This window comes from Periplaneta americana, chromosome 3 (assembly GCF_040183065.1).
Source record: "Periplaneta americana isolate PAMFEO1 chromosome 3, P.americana_PAMFEO1_priV1, whole genome shotgun sequence".
Classification (NCBI taxonomy): Eukaryota; Metazoa; Arthropoda; class Insecta; order Blattodea; family Blattidae; genus Periplaneta; species Periplaneta americana.
In genome coordinates, this window is record NC_091119.1 from 150,564,441 (window position 1) to 150,586,897 (window position 22,457).

The following is a 22,457-nucleotide window of genomic DNA, read 5'->3' on the forward strand; positions in this document are numbered from 1 at the left end:
TTATTATTATTATTATTATTATTATTATTATTATTATTATTTTGACGAATATAAATTACCTACTTCACTTTTCTTCCAACAGGCATTAGAAGTTTTAGAAGCAAATTTTCTCCTGTATTCCACGAAATAAAACAAAAATTAATATAGAATTTTCGGTAAAATGATTATCAAGATGATGATTATTATTATTATTATTATTATTATTATTATTATTATTATCATCATCATCATTATTATTATTATCATGATCATTATTATTATTCTACGTATGTATTTTGACGAATATAAATTACCTACTCATCTTTTCTTCCAATAGGCATTAGAAGTTTTAGAAGCTTTTCTCCTGTATTACACGAAATAAAACAAAAATTAGGCCTAATATAGAATTTTCGGTAAAATGATTATGAAGGTGATGATGATTAATATTATTATTATTATTATTATTATTATTATTATTATTATTATTATTATATGTATTTTGACGAATATAAATTACCTACTTCTCTTTTCTTCCAACAGCATTAGAAGTTATAGAAGCGTTTTTCCTGTATTCCACGAAATAAAATAAAAATGAATATAGAATTTTGGTAAAATGCTGATCAAGGTTTTCAACGACAAGTGAACTCGAATTTCCGTTGTACAAAATCCTTTCATTTTTCTATTGGTGTAGGTGGAATATAAAAGTAACAAGTCAAAAATTTAAATGTTGCCATCATGGAGTTAGCCATTATATACAACTCAATGCATTAAAAATGAAATTAAGTGATCGAAATTATTAATGTAACCTTCATTATAAATCAATAAGCATAACATTAAATTTACAGATTCTGGAAGCGCTTCTTCCTGAGAGGAATAGAACGTCCTATTACTCATGAGGTTCGTTTCCCGTTCATATTCTTTCAAAAAGAACAAAAGAAAAATCGGCAGGGTAGAAAAAGAAAATATTCGCAGGAAATGAGATATATTTTTAGAAGCAGAAGAGATTGGTGTAGCGGAAGTTGTGGATAGTTGCATGACATTTGAGTGCGTAAATTACAATGGGTGCAACCAACAACTTCAAGGAAATGTGTCAGACTGTGGAAGATAAACCAGATATGCGATAAACGGATGAGGAGCGAACAAGTTTACTTAAAGACATTCTGTTGAAAAGAAATTTTCATGTATTACGTTTTGTGAACAACTACTGCATCCTGAACATATCAGATAAATAAATAAATTCTAACTTCCATTCAACTTCCTTCCAATTTCTAAATAATTTATGAGAAATAAAATGAGAATAAAAACAAATATCTATTTTGCTAATTGGCAAAATAATTTCCCACTTTTTCGATCTGAGTGAATAGATGAGTGAGTGAGTGAGTGAGTGAGTGAGTGAGTGAGTGAGTGAGTGAGTGAGTGAGTGAGTGAGTGAGTGAGTGAGTGAGTGAGTGAGTGAGTGAGTGAGTGAGTGAGTGAGTGAGTGAGTGAGTGAGTGAGTGAGTGAGTGAGTGAACACCATTGACGTTGCAAGTGCGACACTGAAAAAAATATATTTGATTGTTTCTACTGACAATGATCAATATTTATAATAAAAATCCTTTATAGTTCTGCTGACATATTCTTTTAAATTAACCGAAGATTTTCAAAGAAATTATGAAGTTGTCGTTCTCAACACAATAACTAGATTTATTTAGATTTGGCTTCTGTTCATTCACTCTGCAACGATGAAGAATGGATATTGCCTTATAATAACTTTTGGGGATCTAAATTGATTTTAAATTTCATATGTTCTCATAATTTAATCTCATGCCTTTAAGGTGGGGTTAACCATAGTTCGGACAGTTTTTATATGACTACATACAAATATTCATATCTCATAAGATAGTTAATCAATCCAATGATATTTCCATAGTTAAACCACATGTACCGTCTCTACATGTGTGTGGAATATGTTAACGTATTATATGAATTTTCCAAAATGGGAGTCATTTTGATTTTGATTAAAATTTAGGAACATCAATAGTGAAAATTTTCTTTTCCCCTGCATCATATCAATGTGATTACTTTAAAATTTTCACATTTAAAACTTAAACCTATGCTAAATAATGTGAACTAAAAGTATTTTAAACATAAGTCAAGATATCGGTGATACACAAAATGTTATGAAATTTTCATAAATTCTAAAATATTTTCATGCATATTTTAATGAAAAAACGAAGTAAGATAGATATTAAATGTTTAGTTCAGTTGGTAAACCTATCAATCACAATCATTCACAAAAAAGTCAATGAATTTGGGCAAATAATTCTTAAGAAAAAGAAAATTTTAAACATAAAATGGATTTAGCGGGAAAGTTAGATTTACAGTACCTTTAATATGTACCTCCTGCAGATTCCACACGATGAAAACTGGAATTAAGTATAAGCCTATCGTTTAAGAAAGGAATAAAAATATTGGAGCATACTTTAATTACAAAACTTGGAATACCATCTCAAATGATTTTGTTAGTGTTATTTCTTTTATTTTCTAATGAACATAATCATGTCTCGCGCTAAGGTTCCCCTACGAGTTTGTAGATTAGAAGTGCTGGGATTTGAATTGTCTACATTTATTTGCTTATTCTTATCCGATGTATATTTATTTCAATGAAATTGGCGTTTTTTCGACCACTTTAAATGAGATTTTACCATACTGAAAGCTTATAAACAATAGCAACGACTTTATAATTCCACAATATCGAAGTAGAAGATGGAAAATATCCATTGAATATCGATCTACGGAGGGTTGTTTCGGATCTCTGGAAACAAATTTTGAATGACGTCATGACGTCATGTGCGTCAGGAGTCACACGACAGCTGAACTGTGGCGAAAGGTGACATCAGTAGTGAGTGATTTCATAATCACAGTGCACACAATTTCTCATAGCAGCAATGGCCAAGAAAATCGAGTATTTTGGGAGGGGTACATTGCGACTCTTTCCAATGCCAGTATAGTTAAGTGAAAATAATAGAAGCCAACAAAAAATGTGGTTTCATTATTTACAAGAAAGGCATCTTGTGTGTACTTAATAAGACTGGTAAAGCTCGAATGGTATTAATCTGTATCATCTCGGGGGTGCGGCGTGTGGCGAGGGTGGATTTGCTTGCTTTTTCCCTTCTGGAATTAATCTCATCCGAGCTTTGCCAGTCTTATTAAGTACACAGAAGATGTCTTTCTTGGAAATAACGAAACTACGTTTTTTTGTAGGCTTCTATGATTTTCACGTGACTGTACTTGGCATCGGAAAGGGACTCGATTTTCTTGGACATTGCTGCTGTGAGACAACGTGCACTCTGACTGTGAGATCACTCACTACTGGTCTGTCACCTCTCGCCACAGTTCAGCTGTCGTGTGACTCCCGACGCACATGACGTCATTCAAATTCATTTCCAATCTTCTGTATAAGTCACAGATATAGTCATGCCGAAATATTAGAAGAACTAACTACTACAAGCAGCCTTGGAGCCAAATTCAAACGGTGAATATGGTCAAAGTTGTGAGCCTCTTGCAATTTGAAGGAATAATAGTTTGCGAGAAATTTAAATACCACTCCCACTACAGAAGAACATTTTTAAATATTCATATCTATGGTTGTAATATAGATATTCACACCGAACTAATTTTATTGTGAAGCTGACTTATTTCTGAGTCAGAAATTAATTAAACCCAAAGAAATTATTTTTGAGCCCAATCTTATGTTAACCCCACCTTAATTTTCTCCCGCAGCAAGCTATGCTAAGGATTTAATCGCCGGGCTTGAACTCGCGAACCTCAGATTAAACGGCCAGCATGTAAGTTATAAGCAAATTTCCCAAGTGATGTTCCCAAAACTTGGTCTCCCCTTCCCAATCTTAAATTCCTGGTCACGCCACTGCTTGAGGCTGACTTACTCTTTTCATGAGTGCAGTTGTAGCACTGCAGAGCGCATTCGTTGGGGAACGTGTCCCGGTCCCCGGAGGCGTGGTCCACGGCGCACACAGGGGTGTACGTCAGACTGCAGTTGCAATTACATTTGACTGGCTTGATCGGAACTGCGGCGTCGTAACAGTCTGGCAGCAACATCACCGCACCTGGAAGCATCACAAACAATGTAACGTCCTTTACATCGATCAACCCAGTAGGAATAAGAAATGACTCACCGTGTCTGAAGTTCCACAATTATGACTTGACTTCATTTAATGTCTGCCCCTTTCTTCCGGGTCCCGAAATTTTAGGTACATAAATTGAAGTCAGTAAGCCGTATCATTAATGTAAAGCAGAGGTTGACAAAGATCTTAAATCGGCAAATACAGAGTGTTAAAAAAAAGTATCCAATATTTTAGGAGGTGATAGTATGCATCAAGACAACAAAAAAATGTCTAATAAACATGGGTCCTGAGATCTGAACACTTGTTCATAAGAGGTGCTCAATGTGACGTCTATTTATGGCAATGCATTTTTCTGCCCTACAATACAGCAGACTACCAGATAATCATACCGTAGTTGACACCCCTGGCATGGAATACTGATACGTCGCAAGGAATAATGAAAACAAAAGTTTGGTTGCGGATATGAGCGGGGTTCAGCAGAGATGGTGTTGTGATTTTTCGTAATCAGCATATGTGTGCTGATGAAAATTCCCATGCACTTGAAGAAATAAGGCATCAGCACCGATTCTCAATCAACGTATGGGCAGGCGTTCTTGGCGATAGATTAAGGGACATACGTGCTACCAGAGATTAACTGGGGCTCGTTATCAAGGCTTTCTTATTAACGTATCGCCTACCTTGCTGGAATATGTGCCATGTCAGCAAAGACTACAGATGTGATTCATGCATGATGGCACACCAGCACATTTTTTTCGCAATGAGCGTGAACACCTGACGCTGACATTTCAGGACCGCTGGATTGATTGGGGAGGCCCCACACCTTGGCCTGCTCGTTCCTCAAATCTAAATCCCCTAGACTTTTGGTTATCAAGAACAACTAGGTCAATTTCAAAGAGTGCGTGATTCCTTACGCCGAAGGGCAGAGGAATGCACTGCCATGAATGGACGTCACATTGAGCACCTCCTATGAACAAGTGTTCAGATCTCAGAAAGTATGTGTTGTAGACCCATGTTCATTAGACTTTTTTTCTTGTTTTGATGCATGCTAGCACCTACTTTTTTAACGCCCTGTATAACTGTGATACCACCCGCACGCAATACAAAAGGAGGAATCTGGATGAAATGTGGAAGTAAGAATGCAAAGTCCATACGCAGTGGCAGACTGTAAGGATAGACGATTATGAAAGATAACAGAAGGATTTCAAATCAGACATGACTAATCTACATGAAAAAGTTTCAAAGATATTCGGAGTTTAAGTTCAACTGCGAAAAGTTAAACTTAATCTCACAATAGCAGCCAACAAAGGCAAATGTTAGGTAATCTATAGCGAATCCTTGGCCTCATCTCGCCAAATACCATCTCACTATCACCAACTCCATCGACGCTAAATACCCCAGCAGTTGATACAGCGTCATTAAATAACAAAGTAAAAACCAGCAGCATTCAGCAGTTAAGGAAACAGTTATTTATGATTACCACAAGTTAGATTAAGACAAGAAGGTGTGACTTGGATGAGAAACTTAATTTTTGCAGTATTGTGGGTTAGTCACTTCTGACTTGAAAACCTTCAATAATGGCTATAATCAACCACGGCTCGTTAAAAGGCTCTGGGTCGTAACAGGCCTACAAAAATTTGTAAAACATGTCGGTTTACAAGAAAAACACATTAAGCCAAAAAATACAAATTTCTGAGAAAAATGCGTATATAATGTAGGCCTACATAATGTGTGTAGTCTATAAATGTAGAATTGGAAAATAAAACACATATAAAGCGAAACAACTTATTAAAAATAATATTTTGAGGATTCAGTTTTGTCGAGAATATTCAAACACCTTTTTCTCAGAAGTAATATGTTTGACTTATTTTTTTTTAAACGACGTATTATCAGGGGGCCTAAACTTTCATGAATCGATAGGCTTATTGGTAGGTATAGGGCTACATGTTTTGAATTGTTGATAAGACTACAAAGTCATCCTGGTGGCTTTGACGTTACCATGCTGGCCGCTTCATACGAGGCTCACGGGTTCAAACCCGGCCGAGAGCGATAAAATACTTAGCATGGCTTCTTGAGGAAGAGAATTAAGGCCGTGGATCTGTCTTAGACTTACGGAACCTGAATAATTCTGTAGTTGAAAACGTCCTAAAATACAATACTACTACCACTACTACTACTATTATTACTACTACTACAACCACTACCACTACTACTACTACTACTACTACTACTACTACCACTACTACTACTACTATTACTACTAAGACTACAAAATGTGAAAGTATTTTGAGAAGTGTAGTAGCTTCGGCTAGCCGCGAAAGGCTGGTACAATCTAACAATCAAATGAATGGTCAATGCTTTTGAGGTAAGAGGACTCTTTGTATCCGTTGTTAGATTTTTTTAAGTTGGTTATTTAACGACGCTGTATCAACTACGAGGTTATTTAGCGTCGATGAGACTGGTGATAGCGAGATGGTATTTGGCAAGATGAGGCCGAGGATTCGCCATAGATTACCTGACATTCACCTTGCGGTTAGAGAAAAACTCGAAAAAAAACCAACCAGATAATCAGCCCAAGCAGGGATCGAACCCGCGCCCGAGCGCAACTTCAGACCGGCAGGCAAGCGCCTTAACCGACTGAGCCACGCCGCCGTTGTTAGATATAAGAAAACAGCGGAAATAAGCAAATCGTCAAATGACAGTGAGATGAATGAAATCGTCAAATCACAGTGAAATAATCAAGTCGCCAAATCGTAAGTAGCAGCTATACTCTACAGACCATCTAGAAGCCTGTGTATATACGGATCAATTGCTCACATTCAGATGTGTACTATAATGAAGGAACTTTTCACAAATAAGTCAGTGAAATCAATATGACGTGGCGGTTTCAAACAGCCTACGCTGACGGTGAGCACCCCCAAACTTTAACTATTCCTTCATAAGGATCTAATGTTTTTGGCGTGAACAGTACGGCATGCTGACACGTAAGGCACTGCGACTGTATGGTTCACATTCTCCACACGTCCATTCTTTTGGATGTTGAAGTGCATTGAGAATGGCCAGTTGGAATGCCTAGCGGCTGAAAGTTGTAAGTTTTCACTGCAGCTATGCTGTGATAAAATTCCTCGACTGTCGCCTTCGAGTGTCCTGCCTCAGTCAGTCTTCTTAGCCTTGGCATTCCCTCTTCTACTTTAGTCTGCAGATTTCACTGGGGCATTATATCAACATTGCTGTTTTGTTTTTGTTTTTTTTTTCCCCCTGGTAATGATTTGAAAACATGTGTCGACTGAACTCTCAGGGATTGTACCTTGAACTTAGGTGCTGTATAACAGTAAAATTTTGTAAATTCATCAAGAGCGCTAACCGTGATAAACTGCGTTTTGATTAATATTTTACTACAGATGGTCAAATTCTTGCAGAGTGACCATTCTGGTAATTACTGGTGAAGCAGAATGCTATTTCTCTAATTTGAAAAGAATGAAATAAGTTCGACTTCGTGTACTTTCAGTGTGTCTTAAAAAAGGTGCTGGGATCACTAAGCTACAATAAACTTATCTCAGAGCATTATTCAGCCAGATAGAGAGAAGGGCTGACTTTATTTACAAAAAGTTAAGTTAAGATATGCTTGCCTCGTATGAAGCTTCTATACAGTATCAATAAATATTCGTTTATACATTATTTTCACTACTTATTTACAGGATTATTTCTCGTTGCCAAACTTTCAGAACGGCCCCAAGGTTCACTCAGCCTTCTATAAAATTGAGTACCGGGTCTTTCCCGGGGGTAAAAGGCGGTCAGAGCGTGGTGCCGACCACACCACCTCATTCTAGTGCCGAGGTCATGGAAAGCATGGGGCTCTACCTCCATGCCCCCCAAAGTGCCTTCATGGCATGTTACGGGGATACCTTTACCTTTTACCTTTTACTTATTTACTAACTCAATAACCGCAAAGAACCCGTTTCATGTCCTCACTTTGGTATGTTACAGTCTTCCTAGATTTTCATACTGCGAGCCGCGGCTGTTATAGTAAGAGATATTTCATAATATTGTTCGAATAAAGTAGCTGTATCAGGATAGACATCCCTGTCCGCGCTATTTATTCACAAACATTAACTATTGTCAGTGCATTTCGAACTGGCGTATCAAGTTCAAGAAATTAACTACATTTTACACTGTGTTCATCCCCAATCCTGGACCATTCTCCTCAACTAAAGTCAGTTGGGACAGCCGGGATTACCAGTGCTTCAGTTCACAGTTCAGTTCAAAGACTCGTGCATGGTTTGTACTTTTGTGTGTTTGTATGTGACCTTGATCCGCTAGTTCGAAATGCACTAGTTGACGCGTGTTCCCCAGCCAATTCGCTGATGTTTTAGCTAGGGGGTGGGGAGCTCTCTTCCCAGCAGGTATAGGTCTCGCAAACAGGGTATACCGACGGAAGGAATGCGAATGAAACACTGCGATAAGGAAGAGCGGGCGACAGGAAAGGTCACGAGATGTCTTGAATGATATTCGGAAGAGAAATGACATCGATAGAATTAGTCTTGCGTTATGATAGTTACATTACGACTTTAGTTTGTTCCTTTGCATGTGAATACGTGTCTTGTATTGCACGGTATCATTATTTCATTCGTAAACATAAGTTATGTTGCGCGGTTAATTAGCTTCGAATTTTTCTCTTGCTACGTTCTTTATTTCCACAGCGATGTCCTCATTTGTTCATCTTATTGGAAGACACAGTACTTCCATCGGCCCGCATCTCTCGCCCCCTCGTCGTGCCTATATACACACGTCAAAACAGACAGTAACGCCACCACTGCTTTTCGGTAATCGTTCCTTGCGCGAGCTATAGAGTTTTAGCTAATGAAAAGGGGTAGTGTTTATTGAAGCAAGTCAAGGCCCTCGAGATCAGCCCTGGTAGGAATGTAGCGCAACACCAATCCTACATGCAGGCAACAGCCAGCATAACGCCACTCTTGTTCGCAGAAAACGACATAATGATATACTACTAACTACATTACAGTAACTAACCAACGTGAAAACATTCGGTCAACTCTTAAAATATAAACTAACAATTTCAACTTATTTCATCATTATTAATGTGCTTTCTTATGGTTTCCACGATAGTGAAATCCAATTCAATCTAAGTGCCAGAACTCTTAATGAGATTTATACAGCACAATTTCAAAGATATTATAATGGCATATTTACTTCCTTCGTCTAAAGGCAAGGATAAAATAGTTTATAATATTAGACCTACGTATATGAGTTCCACTCATTCAGCAAAACTAGAGACCGGTCGCATTGGCGGTGCGAAAATTGTGATATTTGCAATGCCCGTTGTGTCACAAATAGGAATAAACATGTTCTCATCTATGTATTTAAGGAAGGTAAGCACACACATGTTGGGAATAGAACTGAAGTTGGTGCGAAAAACGTTGTGGCAGGAATCAAAAGAAGGGCCGAACAACACCCAAATGAAACTCCCGCGGCTGTAATAAGGGAAGAAATTCAGGCCATTGAAGATCAAGAAATACTATTAAATTTACCAGAAGAAATTCAGTATTACGTACTGTCAACAGAACACAAAAAGTGCCCGAATTATATTTGCATGCCATCAACTACAGATTAAAATTCTACAATACCGAAGAGCGGGATGAAGAAAGAAGTAGAATATAATTGTTATTGAAATTTTTCTTTTCCTTCTAAAATCAAATTTTTACTTAATTTGATTGTATATGACTGATATAAAATAGCCTAATATAATTCTGTAAATAATACAATGAACCATAAATATTGTGGACTAAGAAATACGGACTAAAAAATATTTTAAATGGATAGAAATGTCTGAGGACATTTCAATATGATGGACGAAATCATACAATGGACGATTTTTGTACGTTGACATAAATAGGTGGACAAAATATTTGTGAATATAAAATTACTGTGGACGAATATCTCAACTGGACGAAAATTTATGATGGACATAAATACTGTGGATGAAATGTCACTGGACAATCAGTCTGGGAATCACCTGTACACTAGAAAATAGCACGAGAGACCAACATAGCAAACGATCTACGAAACAAGCGACTACGAGAATATTAGTAGCAGTTTACAGAGGTAGGTAGGTGCCCACACAAAATGTTCAAATTAATTACCATTCGTTACCAAAAATAGTAATTTGAAATAAACAAATCAAAGCTGAAAACGCGCCTAAATGAATATTTATACTCTACTACTTCTCTCGGCCGGAGTTGCACTTGTACGATACAGCTCATGCATTATGTCCAGACACTCCCCCGCTCTTCCTACAGAGCTGCGCACGAGATCGGGTGAGTCTACTTACGAATTATAGAGGAATGAGTTAGTTTTTGCCTTGAACTCGGAGACACGCCGTCCTTCCCTTCTACTCCTACCCTCTGTACAGAAACGTTGTTCCCGTACTGCACATCGCGAGTGTCTTGACAAAATGCATGAGCTGTAAGTAACAGTGTGCAATACATTTTTTAACGTGGCTATAAATAATTACATTCATATTTTCAAACAATTTAGCAGCATAACTTAGTATGAAACTTCTGTTCTTGTTGTGTTTGTCAATATGGAGGGGGGAGAATAAAGTCTTTCTGCATGTAAGTACACCATTTAGATATTTGTTTTATGCATGCAGTTTCCATAGGATATGGGAGAAAATAAACGAACAATCCTGCGAGTGGTTTCAGCTAAGAGAGATACCGCATAGGGCTCAAGAATATATTCAGCGGTCACCACATATCACAGACAATTCCCGGACGCCATTTCGACTTGCATGACCATCCAGCGAGTCTCGCCTCAAGGCCTCCTTCGTCTAGTGCCCGGTAACATATTCCAGTATGCAAGCGTGTATAGTCCAATGGGCGTCTCCGTCTGATCTGATACCGGTGCACGGTCTTGAATGTTTTATAAAGAATCAGTAGTCGAACTAATTGTCTTTATCCGGCGTTGTCAAAGTTCGTACACAAAAATTCAGTTACGCAATATACCTATTATTTTTGTATTATTTCTTACAATCAACAAGGAAATCGAGTGAATAATCTTTTTTGTTGAGTAGCCAGTTTGTATTCATTCACTGTGGCCACAGGCTAGAGAGCTATTTAGCTTTAATTATCCAATAATTGCATTTCCACAATGCGGAATGACGGGCGTTATCGTGATGGCGTAGCGAACCTTGTTGCTACGTTTCATCGAAATGCCAGACGAACTGGATTCAGAACTTCGTTATATAATCCTGCACTCACAGTAGTACTTACCTTCTGAATGAAATTTGCAGTTCATCATGCCTTTTCTTTGTCAAAATGCTATAAATATCACCTTGAAATGAGTTTGATATTTCAGCTTCCTTTGGTCTTAGAGATGATTATAACATCTCTTCCACAGTGCTCTTTCCCTACGAAAGTTCTTTATTGTTGAGTACTTTTCTTTGGTACATGTAGCCCCTCCCCCAAATTTACAAGATCTTTCGCCTTGTGACTTCTCACTTTTTCTTAAACTCAAAATTGACATGAAAGAGAAGACATTTTAGGCTGCAAATGGAACGTGACATAATGATTCAAAGCCACACCACAAGAGAAGTTCGCTCCTCATTTCAGAAAGTGGCACGAAGATGAAACAAGTTTGCGCTCAAGGAAAGTACTCTGAAAATGACTGAATTCATTTTATGTTATCATGTGTTTAATAAATATACTCAATCATTACACGGTTTTCTACTTGTCTTACTTCGTACGAATATCATGCCGTTTTTTTTTAAAAAAATCGCTGTAGGTACAATACAACTTTGAGTCACGTCCACCCAATTTTTTTTCTCCCAGCACCAGCACAGGGAATTCCCTAGAACTAGTGTCGATGTCCGAATATTTCGAGCATAGAAACATAAGGAAGCGGAAGAAAGGTGATGAACAAAAATTATCATCATAGAGTCAAACATCCTCATCTAATCCATCGCTGATCATGACAAAGCATATATCATTGGAAAAAGTTTGTGCAGAGGAATTGTAAATATAGGGTGTCTGGTATCCAAAGATATCCAAAATGAAAGGAATAGACTTCCTGTAATCCTCAGTTTATTGTTACAAAACTGAATGATATTAGTAGGCCTATTAGAGGTTCACATCCATATTGCGTTCTAAAACTACGCTGAACAACAATATTAGAATTTAACTCGGCTAGCCACAATAAGCATACAAACTTCCCGTTCGATATCGAAATTATTTATTGAAATCGGTCAATGTCACCTGTTCGCGTATGCACTTGAACGGAGTATGGATAAAACTTTGAGAGTTTTCTTTTGCGATGACATTAACCGGAAGTGTGTATATTAAAATATTTTCCGAAGTATAATAATAATAATAATAATAATAATAATAATAATAATAATAATAATAATACGTTTTATTTTCGCTGGCAGAGTTAAGGCCATAAGGCTTTTTTTTCCACTCTACAGCCTTGTTGTTTTTTAGTAAACTGTCCGAAGATAGTCTAATTCCCACAAGTGATACCAAGAAGGCACCACTTATGAGGCAACTTGGCCAGGAGATAATGGCGTAAGGTGGCCAGTTCCTTTCCCCCTCCATTGCATACATCGCCGACTAGCTACATATTACACTAGTCAGATTTCAGATGCATACAAACAATTGTTCTTCCTCTGACATATTGTCAAGTGAGATGTACTAATCAATACAATAGTGACATACATATTTAAATTATGAATATTTACAATACACTAAAGATTCTCCAGAATATTCTTCAGTTACGTTTCAATGACTAGTACATGTTTATTAAATTTAAGATAAAGCCTATACAAAAAAAGTAATCATTTATGAGCTAATGTAATTCAATTCAGTCTACATGTAATATGTAAAGAAATATAATTAAGATGAGATAACTAGTTGGTTAAGTGATGAGAATTACAACAATAGTAGTTCACTGGGACTATGTTATTGGTAGCAAAAATCTAAAATATATTGATATAATGAGAATAAAATTAATGTAATTAGATTTTGCATGTAACTTCATCCCTCTTAGCCCCAAATATTTTCCTAAGAACCTTATTTTCAAACCCCCTTAATCTCTGTTTCTCTCTCAAAGTGAGAGTCCAAGTTTCACAATCATACAGAGCAACCGGAAATATAACTCTTTTATAAATTCTAACTTTCAGATTTTTTTCGACAGCAGACTAGATGTCGAAAGCTTCTCAATCGAATAATAACAGGCATTTCCCATATTTATTCTGCGTTTAATTTCCTCCCGAGTGTCATTTATATTTGTTACTGTTGCTCCAAGATATTTGAATTTTTCCACCTCTCCAAAGGATAAATCTCCAATTTTTATGCCGAGGCTTATTGTATGGATTCGTAACAAGCTGTTTTTTTTACGGTGATGAGTTGTTAGCCCTTCGCCCAACCCCCAAGCTGGAGGACCACCCCTTATCGGCTGTCCACGACTGCTTATCCAATATATTCGCAGCTACCCTCCATATCTGGAGGCCGTCTCCTCTATCCGCAACCTGAGGACGCGCCATGCCGTAGTGAGAATAGGAGAATGGAGAAAGTTACAGAACGCAGAACTGAACGCATTATATTCTTCACCTGACATAATTAGAAACATTAAATCCAGATGTTTGAGATGGGCAGGTCATGTAGCATGTATGGACGAATCCAGAAATGCATATAGAGTGTTAGATGGGAGACCGGAGGGAAAAAGACCTTTGGGGAGACCGAGACGTAGATGGGAGGATAATATTAAAATGAATTTGAGGGAGGTGGGATATGTTGATAGAGACTGGATTAATCTTGCACAGGATAGGGACCGATGGCGGGCTTATGTGAGGGCGGCAATGAACCTGTAGGTTCCTTAAAAGCCATTTGTAAGTAAATAAATAAGTAAGATTTTGCCAGTATATGCCTATATACATATTTAAATATACTGTATGTACATATACATACATTATTATTTTTTTATTTGGTTATTTAACGACGCTGTATCAACTACTAGGTTATTTAGCGTCGATGAGATTGGTGATAGCGAGATGGTATTTGGCGAGATGAGGCCGAGGATTCGCCATAGATTACCTGGCATTCACCTTACTGTTGGGGAAAACCTCGGAAACAACCCAACCAGGTAATCAGTTCAAGCGGGAATCGAACCCGCGCCCAAGCGCAACTTCAGACCGGCAGGCAAGCGTCTTAACCGGCTGAACCACGCTGGTGGCTTATTATTATTATTATTATTATTATTATTATTATTATTATTATTATTATTATTATTATTATTATTATTATTATTTGGATAATACCTTTCTTCCGCACACACAATAGGTACGGTCTTTTTCATTTATTTTGCAACCCTGACGGCTGGAATATATGCTGAGATAACTACGTACATCGCTGAGTCACGCTGTGTCAATCCATTGATAAAATTTAGTTTAGTAATATTTCCTGTATATGCGAGTGTGCTATAGAATCATGACTCAGATTTACCAAAGAACGAAGGTTGTTTTTTTAATTAAAAACAAATTAGGTAGTTGCTAAGTGTTGTAAAGAATTTTTACTGAACTCAGCATCATGGAATAGAGTTTTGGGTTTTCAGGTGACAAGTCTACCTGTTATTTTTAGAGGTTACCCATCCATGTACCCGGCCGAGGGCGATGGTTAATAACTAGAAAATTAAGTTGGAAGTTTCAGCAGTCTGGCAACATCGCCGCTAACATAGGCGTCTTTCTTCGCTGTACACGAGCCTTCCTCTCTCACTACGACGCGACGTTGCAGTCTGCTCGCATCGTCCAGTGGCTTGAAATTAGTGGTTTTTAAATTAAATTTACACGAAAACCGTCCACGCTATAGAAATACGCCAGAGGGATAAATGATTCTATATTAGATTTTCTATCGATATGAACAAAAATCACAATCCTACTCGCAATAGTTACTGAATAAGAGGGTGTTAAACATTTAGGGGAAGGGAACATTTTTTCTGAGACAACTATGAACTTTCCACCAATCTGGTATTATATTTTTTGTTACATACAACATGAGCTATTCACTTTGAAAATCTGCAAGGTTATTTCACCCTGTATAACGGCCCTAACTTTAAAGGGATCTATTTTGAATGTTCTCATTTCTAACTTACCATTCTAACTTTTTGCTGTCGTGTAACTCAGGACTCGGCAAATCAAATTGCATCTCTTAAATGTCTTCGATTTAATTTCTTATTCAATATCGACTCCGTAGTTTGAATTTGATAACTTTTACTGTCGCCCTCTTAACTCCAGAAAAGCGCCCCTGAAACTATTTAGCTTTCAACAAATTAAAACTTTTTGTTCATTACTAAATCCGTGAGGTATGATTCAACATCACACGCAAATAAAATGAAATTGTACTAAACTCAAGTTTATCAGTGGATTGACACAGAGTGACTCAATGCGCCGTAACAGCGGCAAGAGAGGACAAATCTGCATAGCCTCACTCCAGCCTACAGCATTGCGAAACAAATGATTGGCAATGTATTTTTTTCATACACGACACCAGAAGTGAATATTACATCAGACATTTAATTTGTCAATTATAAGACAAGTACTGGAGTTCCAATGTCTGTTATTGTCTCCAGGAGTTTGAAAAAACGGGTCGCAGTTCGTGTACGTGCCTGAAATTAAAAAGGCAGTGTCGCCATATATTGCTTATTTTTATCTTGCATATATTTAATTAAGCATTAAGTATTTAGTGTTACTTTTCATAAAATATTCAACATTGTTATATTAGTACCTCTACTTTTATTCAGATCATGAATATTTCATGTAGAATGTAGAATGTTTTTATTTTTGCTGGCAGAATTTAGGCCATAAGGCCTTCTCTTCCACTCAACAAGTCTTAATTTACACAGTAGTGAAGTACATAATATATATTTAAATATAAATATTTCCAATACCCACTAAAGATACTCCATCAATAACCTTGAATTAAATTTTAACGACTAGTATATGTTTATTTTATTAGATCTATCCAAGAGATAAAGCCTATGCGAAAAATTAATAATTTAATTCATGAGTTAATATGATTCAATTGAATCTAGATCTTTACTAGAGACAAAATTATGTACAAGGGGAGATATAAATTTGCTGCTTATAGTAAAAAGAAAATATAAGAGTACCAGTATCCATAGTATAGTGCATACATTTTATCTTTCTTCGCTTTCGAAGGAAGAGCTGCTGTCCACATGCGAGCGTGGAAAGATAAAATGTTTGCACTGTATAAGCCATGGAAACCCATAGGATAGCGGGAGATTATCCTTCCTACCTTTCGAGACAATCGGGATTAGTAGCAGTAAGGATGTTAGTTCTATGTGATTGCTGCTTTTAACCCAAGCAAATGCTCCTGGTACGTATTTCATAGGCTGAGTAAACCCCAGAGCTCTAGTGCTGTCGGAAGAACAAGATCAAGGAAAATAATCCATGACCCCATCGGGAAACGAACCCGCAACCTTCCAGCTTGCAGCGCAACTCGTTAACCGCGCTCCCCCGCTGAGTATTGCACCTTCATTTAAAACAATTTATTTACCTAGACAAATACATATCAAGTAGTTCCTGATAAGGTAAATAAGCTAAGTAAGTGTACAAATAAACATGTTTTTGATGCCAAATATAGGTCTACATTGTAAGTGTGGACTTTTTTTACCTTACGTAACTGTTGAGGATCATTTCCATTCAAGTCAACGTTCTCCTCTTCTGATAAAAAGTCGCTAACTTTAATAATAATTTAACCATCATGGTCATCAAATCCTGCTGAAAAACTGCCATATGGATCTTCAATTTTTCGATATGATGATCAATATTATAAAACCATTCACCAATGAAGCATAAGAATCCGTTGAATTTCAACCAATCAGAGGTATCTATCAGTGTAATATTATCATTTTAAATTATCGGTTTTATTTTATCGCTACTGCTTGGCTGTTCGTACGTCAAATTAATATTTTGGCAATGGCGGAACGTTCTTCAGTAATATTTATGCATTAATTTCATGTACCGTAAAAACGGGTGAAGTCGGACAGTTTTATATGTTTTTATTCCAATACTTTTATAAAACCTTGATCCAGAACTTTTAAATTTAGCATTTAAATATTCTGTCTTCACTTACCTGCTATTCTTTTACTATAGTATATTCTTTAGTTTAAACTTATTTTTAAAAGGACTATAATAGTGTTCGGCTTCACCTACTTCCGGGTGAAGACGCACACCAATACTTTTATACAGGCAATGAACTTTCTCTTGCCTATAAGATGATGTCGAACAAAAAAAGCTTTTTAAAAACATCTTTATTGCTTTCAAATTGAAAATATGACGAGTACAAACTTAAAAAATACATCATATATTTAAGCAATTTTGAACAAATGTGTGTATGAATTAAAGTGTCTACTTAAAGTTAAGAATAGAGGCACATTACATTGCAGCTAAAATTGCTTTCTTTATGTTCTCTTCAGTGTATTTGCCCTGCCTTCACAACGTATTTTTCAATCATGTCAGACTTCACCTACCGTCAGAACAATAATCTTACTACTGTATTTCCTCAGTACACGCGAAATAGGGAAACTGGCGTTCTGGCAGTGCACATAACCTACAACAATGATTTATACACGCGAAATAGGGGAACTGACGTCCTGGCAGTGCACATAACCTACAACAATGATTTATACACGCGAAATAGGGGAACTGACGTCCTGGCAGTGCACCTAACCTACAACAATGATTTATACACGCGAAATAGGGGAACTGACGTCCTGGCAGTGCACATAACCTACAACAATGATTTATACACGCGAAATAGGGGAACTGACGTCCTGGCAGTGCACATAACCTACAACAATGATTTATACACGCGAAATAGGGGAACTGACGTCCTGGCAGTGCACATCACCTACAACAATGATTTATACACGCGAAATAGGGAAACTGATGTCCAGGCAGTGCACATAACCTGCAACAATGATTTATACACGCGAAATAGGGGAACTGACGTCCTGGCAGTGCACATAACATACAACAATGATTTATACACGGGTAATAGGGGAACTGACGTCCTGGCAGTGCACATAACCTACAACAATGATTTATACACGCGACATAGGGAAACTGACGTCCTGGCAGTGCACATAACCTACAACAATGATTTATACACGCGAAATAGGGGAACTGACGTCCTGGCAGTGCACATAACATACAACAATGATTTATACGACGCGAAATAGGGGAACTGACGTCCTGGCAGTGCACATAACCTGCAACAATGATTTATACACGCGAAATAGGGAAACTGACGTCCTGGCAGTGCACATAACATACAACAATGATTTATACACGCGAAATAGGGAAACTGACGTCCTGGCAGTGCACATAACATACAACAATGATTTATACACGCGAAATAGGGAAACTGACGTTCTGGCAGAGCACATAACATACAACAATGATTTATACACGCGAAATAGGGGAACTGACGTCCTGGCAGTGCACATAACCTACAACAATGATTTATACACGCGAAATAGGGAAACTGACGTCCTGGCAGTGCACATAACCTACAACAATGATTTATACACGCGAAATAGGGGAACTGACGTCCTGGCAGTGCACATAACCTACAACAATGATTTATACACGCGAAATAGGGAAACTGACGTCTTGGCAGTGCACATAACATACAACAATGATTTATACACGCGAAATAGGGGAACTGACGTCCTGGCAGTGCACATAACCTACAACAATGATTTATACACGCGAAATAGGGAAACTGACGTCCTGGCAGTGCACATAACATACAACAATGATTTATACACGCGAAATAGTGAAACTGACGTCCTGGCAGTGCACATAACATACAACAATGATTTATACACGCGAAATAGGGAAACTGACGTTCTGGCAGAGCACATAACATACAACAATGATTTATACACGCGAAATAGGGGAACTGACGTCCTGGCAGTGCACATAACCTACAACAATGATTTATACACGCGAAATAGGGAAACTGACGTCCTGGCAGTGCACATAACATACAACAATGATTTATACACGCGAAATAGGGGAACTGACGTCCTGGCCGTGCACATAACCTACAATAATGATTTATACACGCGAAATAGGGAAACTGACGTCTTGGCAGTGCACATAACTTACAACAATGATTTATACACGCGAAATAGGGGAACTGACGTCCTGGCAGTGCACATAACCTACAACAATGATTTATACACGCGAAATAGGGAAACTGACGTCCTGGCAGTGCACATAACCTACAACAATGATTTATACACGCGAAATAGGGAAACTGACGTCCTGGCAGTGCACATAACATACAACAATGATTTATACACGCGAAATAGGGGAACTGACGTCCTGGCAGTGCACATAACCTGCAACAATGATTTATACACGCGAAATAGGGAAACTGACGTCCTGGCAGTGCACATAACATACAACAATGATTTATACACGCGAAATAGGGAAACTGACGTCCTGGCAGTGCACATAACATACAACAATGATTTATACACGCGAAATAGGGAAACTGACGTTCTGGCAGAGCACATAACATACAACAATGATTTATACACGCGAAATAGGGGAACTGACGTCCTGGCAGTGCACATAACCTACAACAATGATTTATACACGCGAAATAGGGAAACTGACGTCCTGGCAGTGCACATAACCTACAACAATGATTTATACACGCGAAATAGGGGAACTGACGTCCTGGCAGTGCACATAACCTACAACAATGATTTATACACGCGAAATAGGGAAACTGACGTCCTGGCAGTGCACATAACCTACAACAATGATTTATACACGCGAAATAGGGGAACTGACGTCCTGGCAGTTCACATAACCTGCAACAATGATTTATACATGCGAAATAGGGAAACTGACGTCCTGGCAGTGCACATAACATACAACAATGATTTATACACGCGTAATAGGGGAACTGACGTCCTGGCAGTGCACATAACCTACAACAATGATTTATACACGCGAAATAGGGAAACTGACGTCCTGGCAGTGCACATAACCTACAACAATGATTTATACACGCGAAATAGGGGAACTGACGTCCTGGCAGTGCACATAACATACAACAATGATTTATACGACGCGAAATAGGGGAACTGACGTCCTGGCAGTGCACATAACCTGCAACAATGATTTATACACGCGAAATAGGGAAACTGACGTCCTGGCAGTGCACATAACATACAACAATGATTTATACACGCGAAATAGGGAAACTGACGTCCTGGCAGTGCACATAACATACAACAATGATTTATACACGCGAAATAGGGAAACTGACGTTCTGGCAGAGCACATAACATACAACAATGATTTATACACGCGAAATAGGGGAACTGACGTCCTGGCAGTGCACATAACCTACAACAATGATTTATACACGCGAAATAGGGAAACTGACGTCCTGGCAGTGCACATAACATACAACAATGATTTATACACGCGAAATAGGGGAACTGACGTCCTGGCAGTGCACATAACATACAACAATGATTTATACACGCGAAATAGGGAAACTGACGTCTTGGCAGTGCACATAACATACAACAATGATTTATACACGCGAAATAGGGGAACTGACGTCCTGGCAGTGCACATAACATACAACAATGATTTATACACGCGAAATAGGGGAACTGACGTCCTGGCAGTGCACATAACCTACAACAATGATTTATACACGCGAAATAGGGGAACTGACGTCCTGGCAGTGCACATAACCTACAACAATGATTTATACACGCGAAATAGCGAAACTGACGTCCTGGCAGTGCACATAACCTACAACAATGATTTATACACGCGAAATAGGGAAACTGACGTCCTGGCAGTGCACATAACATACAACAATGATTTATACACGCGAAATAGGGGAACTGACGTCCTGGCAGTGCACATAACCTGCAACAATGATTTATACACGCGAAATAGGGAAACTGACGTCCTGGCAGTGCACATAACATACAACAATGATTTATACACGCGAAATAGGGAAACTGACGTCCTGGCAGTGCACATAACATACAACAATGATTTATACACGCGAAATAGGGAAACTGACGTTCTGGCAGAGCACATAACATGCAACAATGATTTATACACGCGAAATAGGGGAACTGACGTCCTGGCAGTGCACATAACCTACAACAATGATTTATACACGCGAAATAGGGAAACTGACGTCCTGGCAGTGCACATAACCTACAACAATGATTTATACACGCGAAATAGGGGAACTGACGTCCTGGCAGTGCACATAACCTACAACAATGATTTATACACGCGAAATAGGGAAACTGACGTCCTGGCAGTGCACATAACCTACAACAATGTTTTATACACGCGAAATAGGGGAACTGACGTCCTGGCAGTGCACATAACCTACAACAATGATTTATACACGCGAAATAGGGGAACTGACGTCCTGGCAGTTCACATAACCTGCAACAATGATTTATACATGCGAAATAGGGAAACTGACGTCCTGGCAGTGCACATAACATACAACAATGATTTATACACGCGTAATAGGGGAACTGACGTCCTGGCAGTGCACATAACCTACAACAATGATTTATACACGCGAAATAGGGAAACTGACGTCCTGGCAGTGCACATAACCTACAACAATGATTTATACACGCGAAATAGGGGAACTGACGTCCTGGCAGTGCACATAACATACAACAATGATTTATACGACGCGAAATAGGGGAACTGACGTCCTGGCAGTGCACATAACCTGCAACAATGATTTATACACGCGAAATAGGGAAACTGACGTCCTGGCAGTGCACATAACATACAACAATGATTTATACACGCGAAATAGGGAAACTGACGTCCTGGCAGTGCACATAACATACAACAATGATTTATACACGCGAAATAGGGAAACTGACGTTCTGGCAGAGCACATAACATACAACAATGATTTATACACGCGAAATAGGGGAACTGACATCCTGGCAGTGCACATAACCTACAACAATGATTTATACACGCGAAATAGGGAAACTGACGTCCTGGCAGTGCACATAACATACAACAATGATTTATACACGCGAAATAGGGGAACTGACGTCCTGGCAGTGCACATAACCTACAACAATGATTTATACACGCGAAATAGGGAAACTGACGTCTTGGCAGTGCACATAACATACAACAATGATTTATACACGCGAAATAGGGGAACTGACGTCCTGGCAGTGCACATAACCTACAACAATGATTTATACACGCGAAATAGGGGA

At 38.2% G+C, this 22,457-nt stretch overlaps 1 protein-coding gene across 1 annotated transcript in view; it reads right to left on the minus strand.

The window, feature by feature from the left end:
- LOC138696626 (Kazal peptide Pr13a-like) overlaps window positions 1–22,457 on the minus strand; it is a 44,328-nt gene that overhangs the window by 11,384 nt on the left and 10,487 nt on the right. The window contains exon 2 of the mRNA XM_069821813.1: window positions 3,909–4,088. Within this exon, the coding sequence (XP_069677914.1) occupies window positions 3,909–4,088 (180 nt within the window). The remainder of the gene's footprint in view (window positions 1–3,908; window positions 4,089–22,457) is intronic.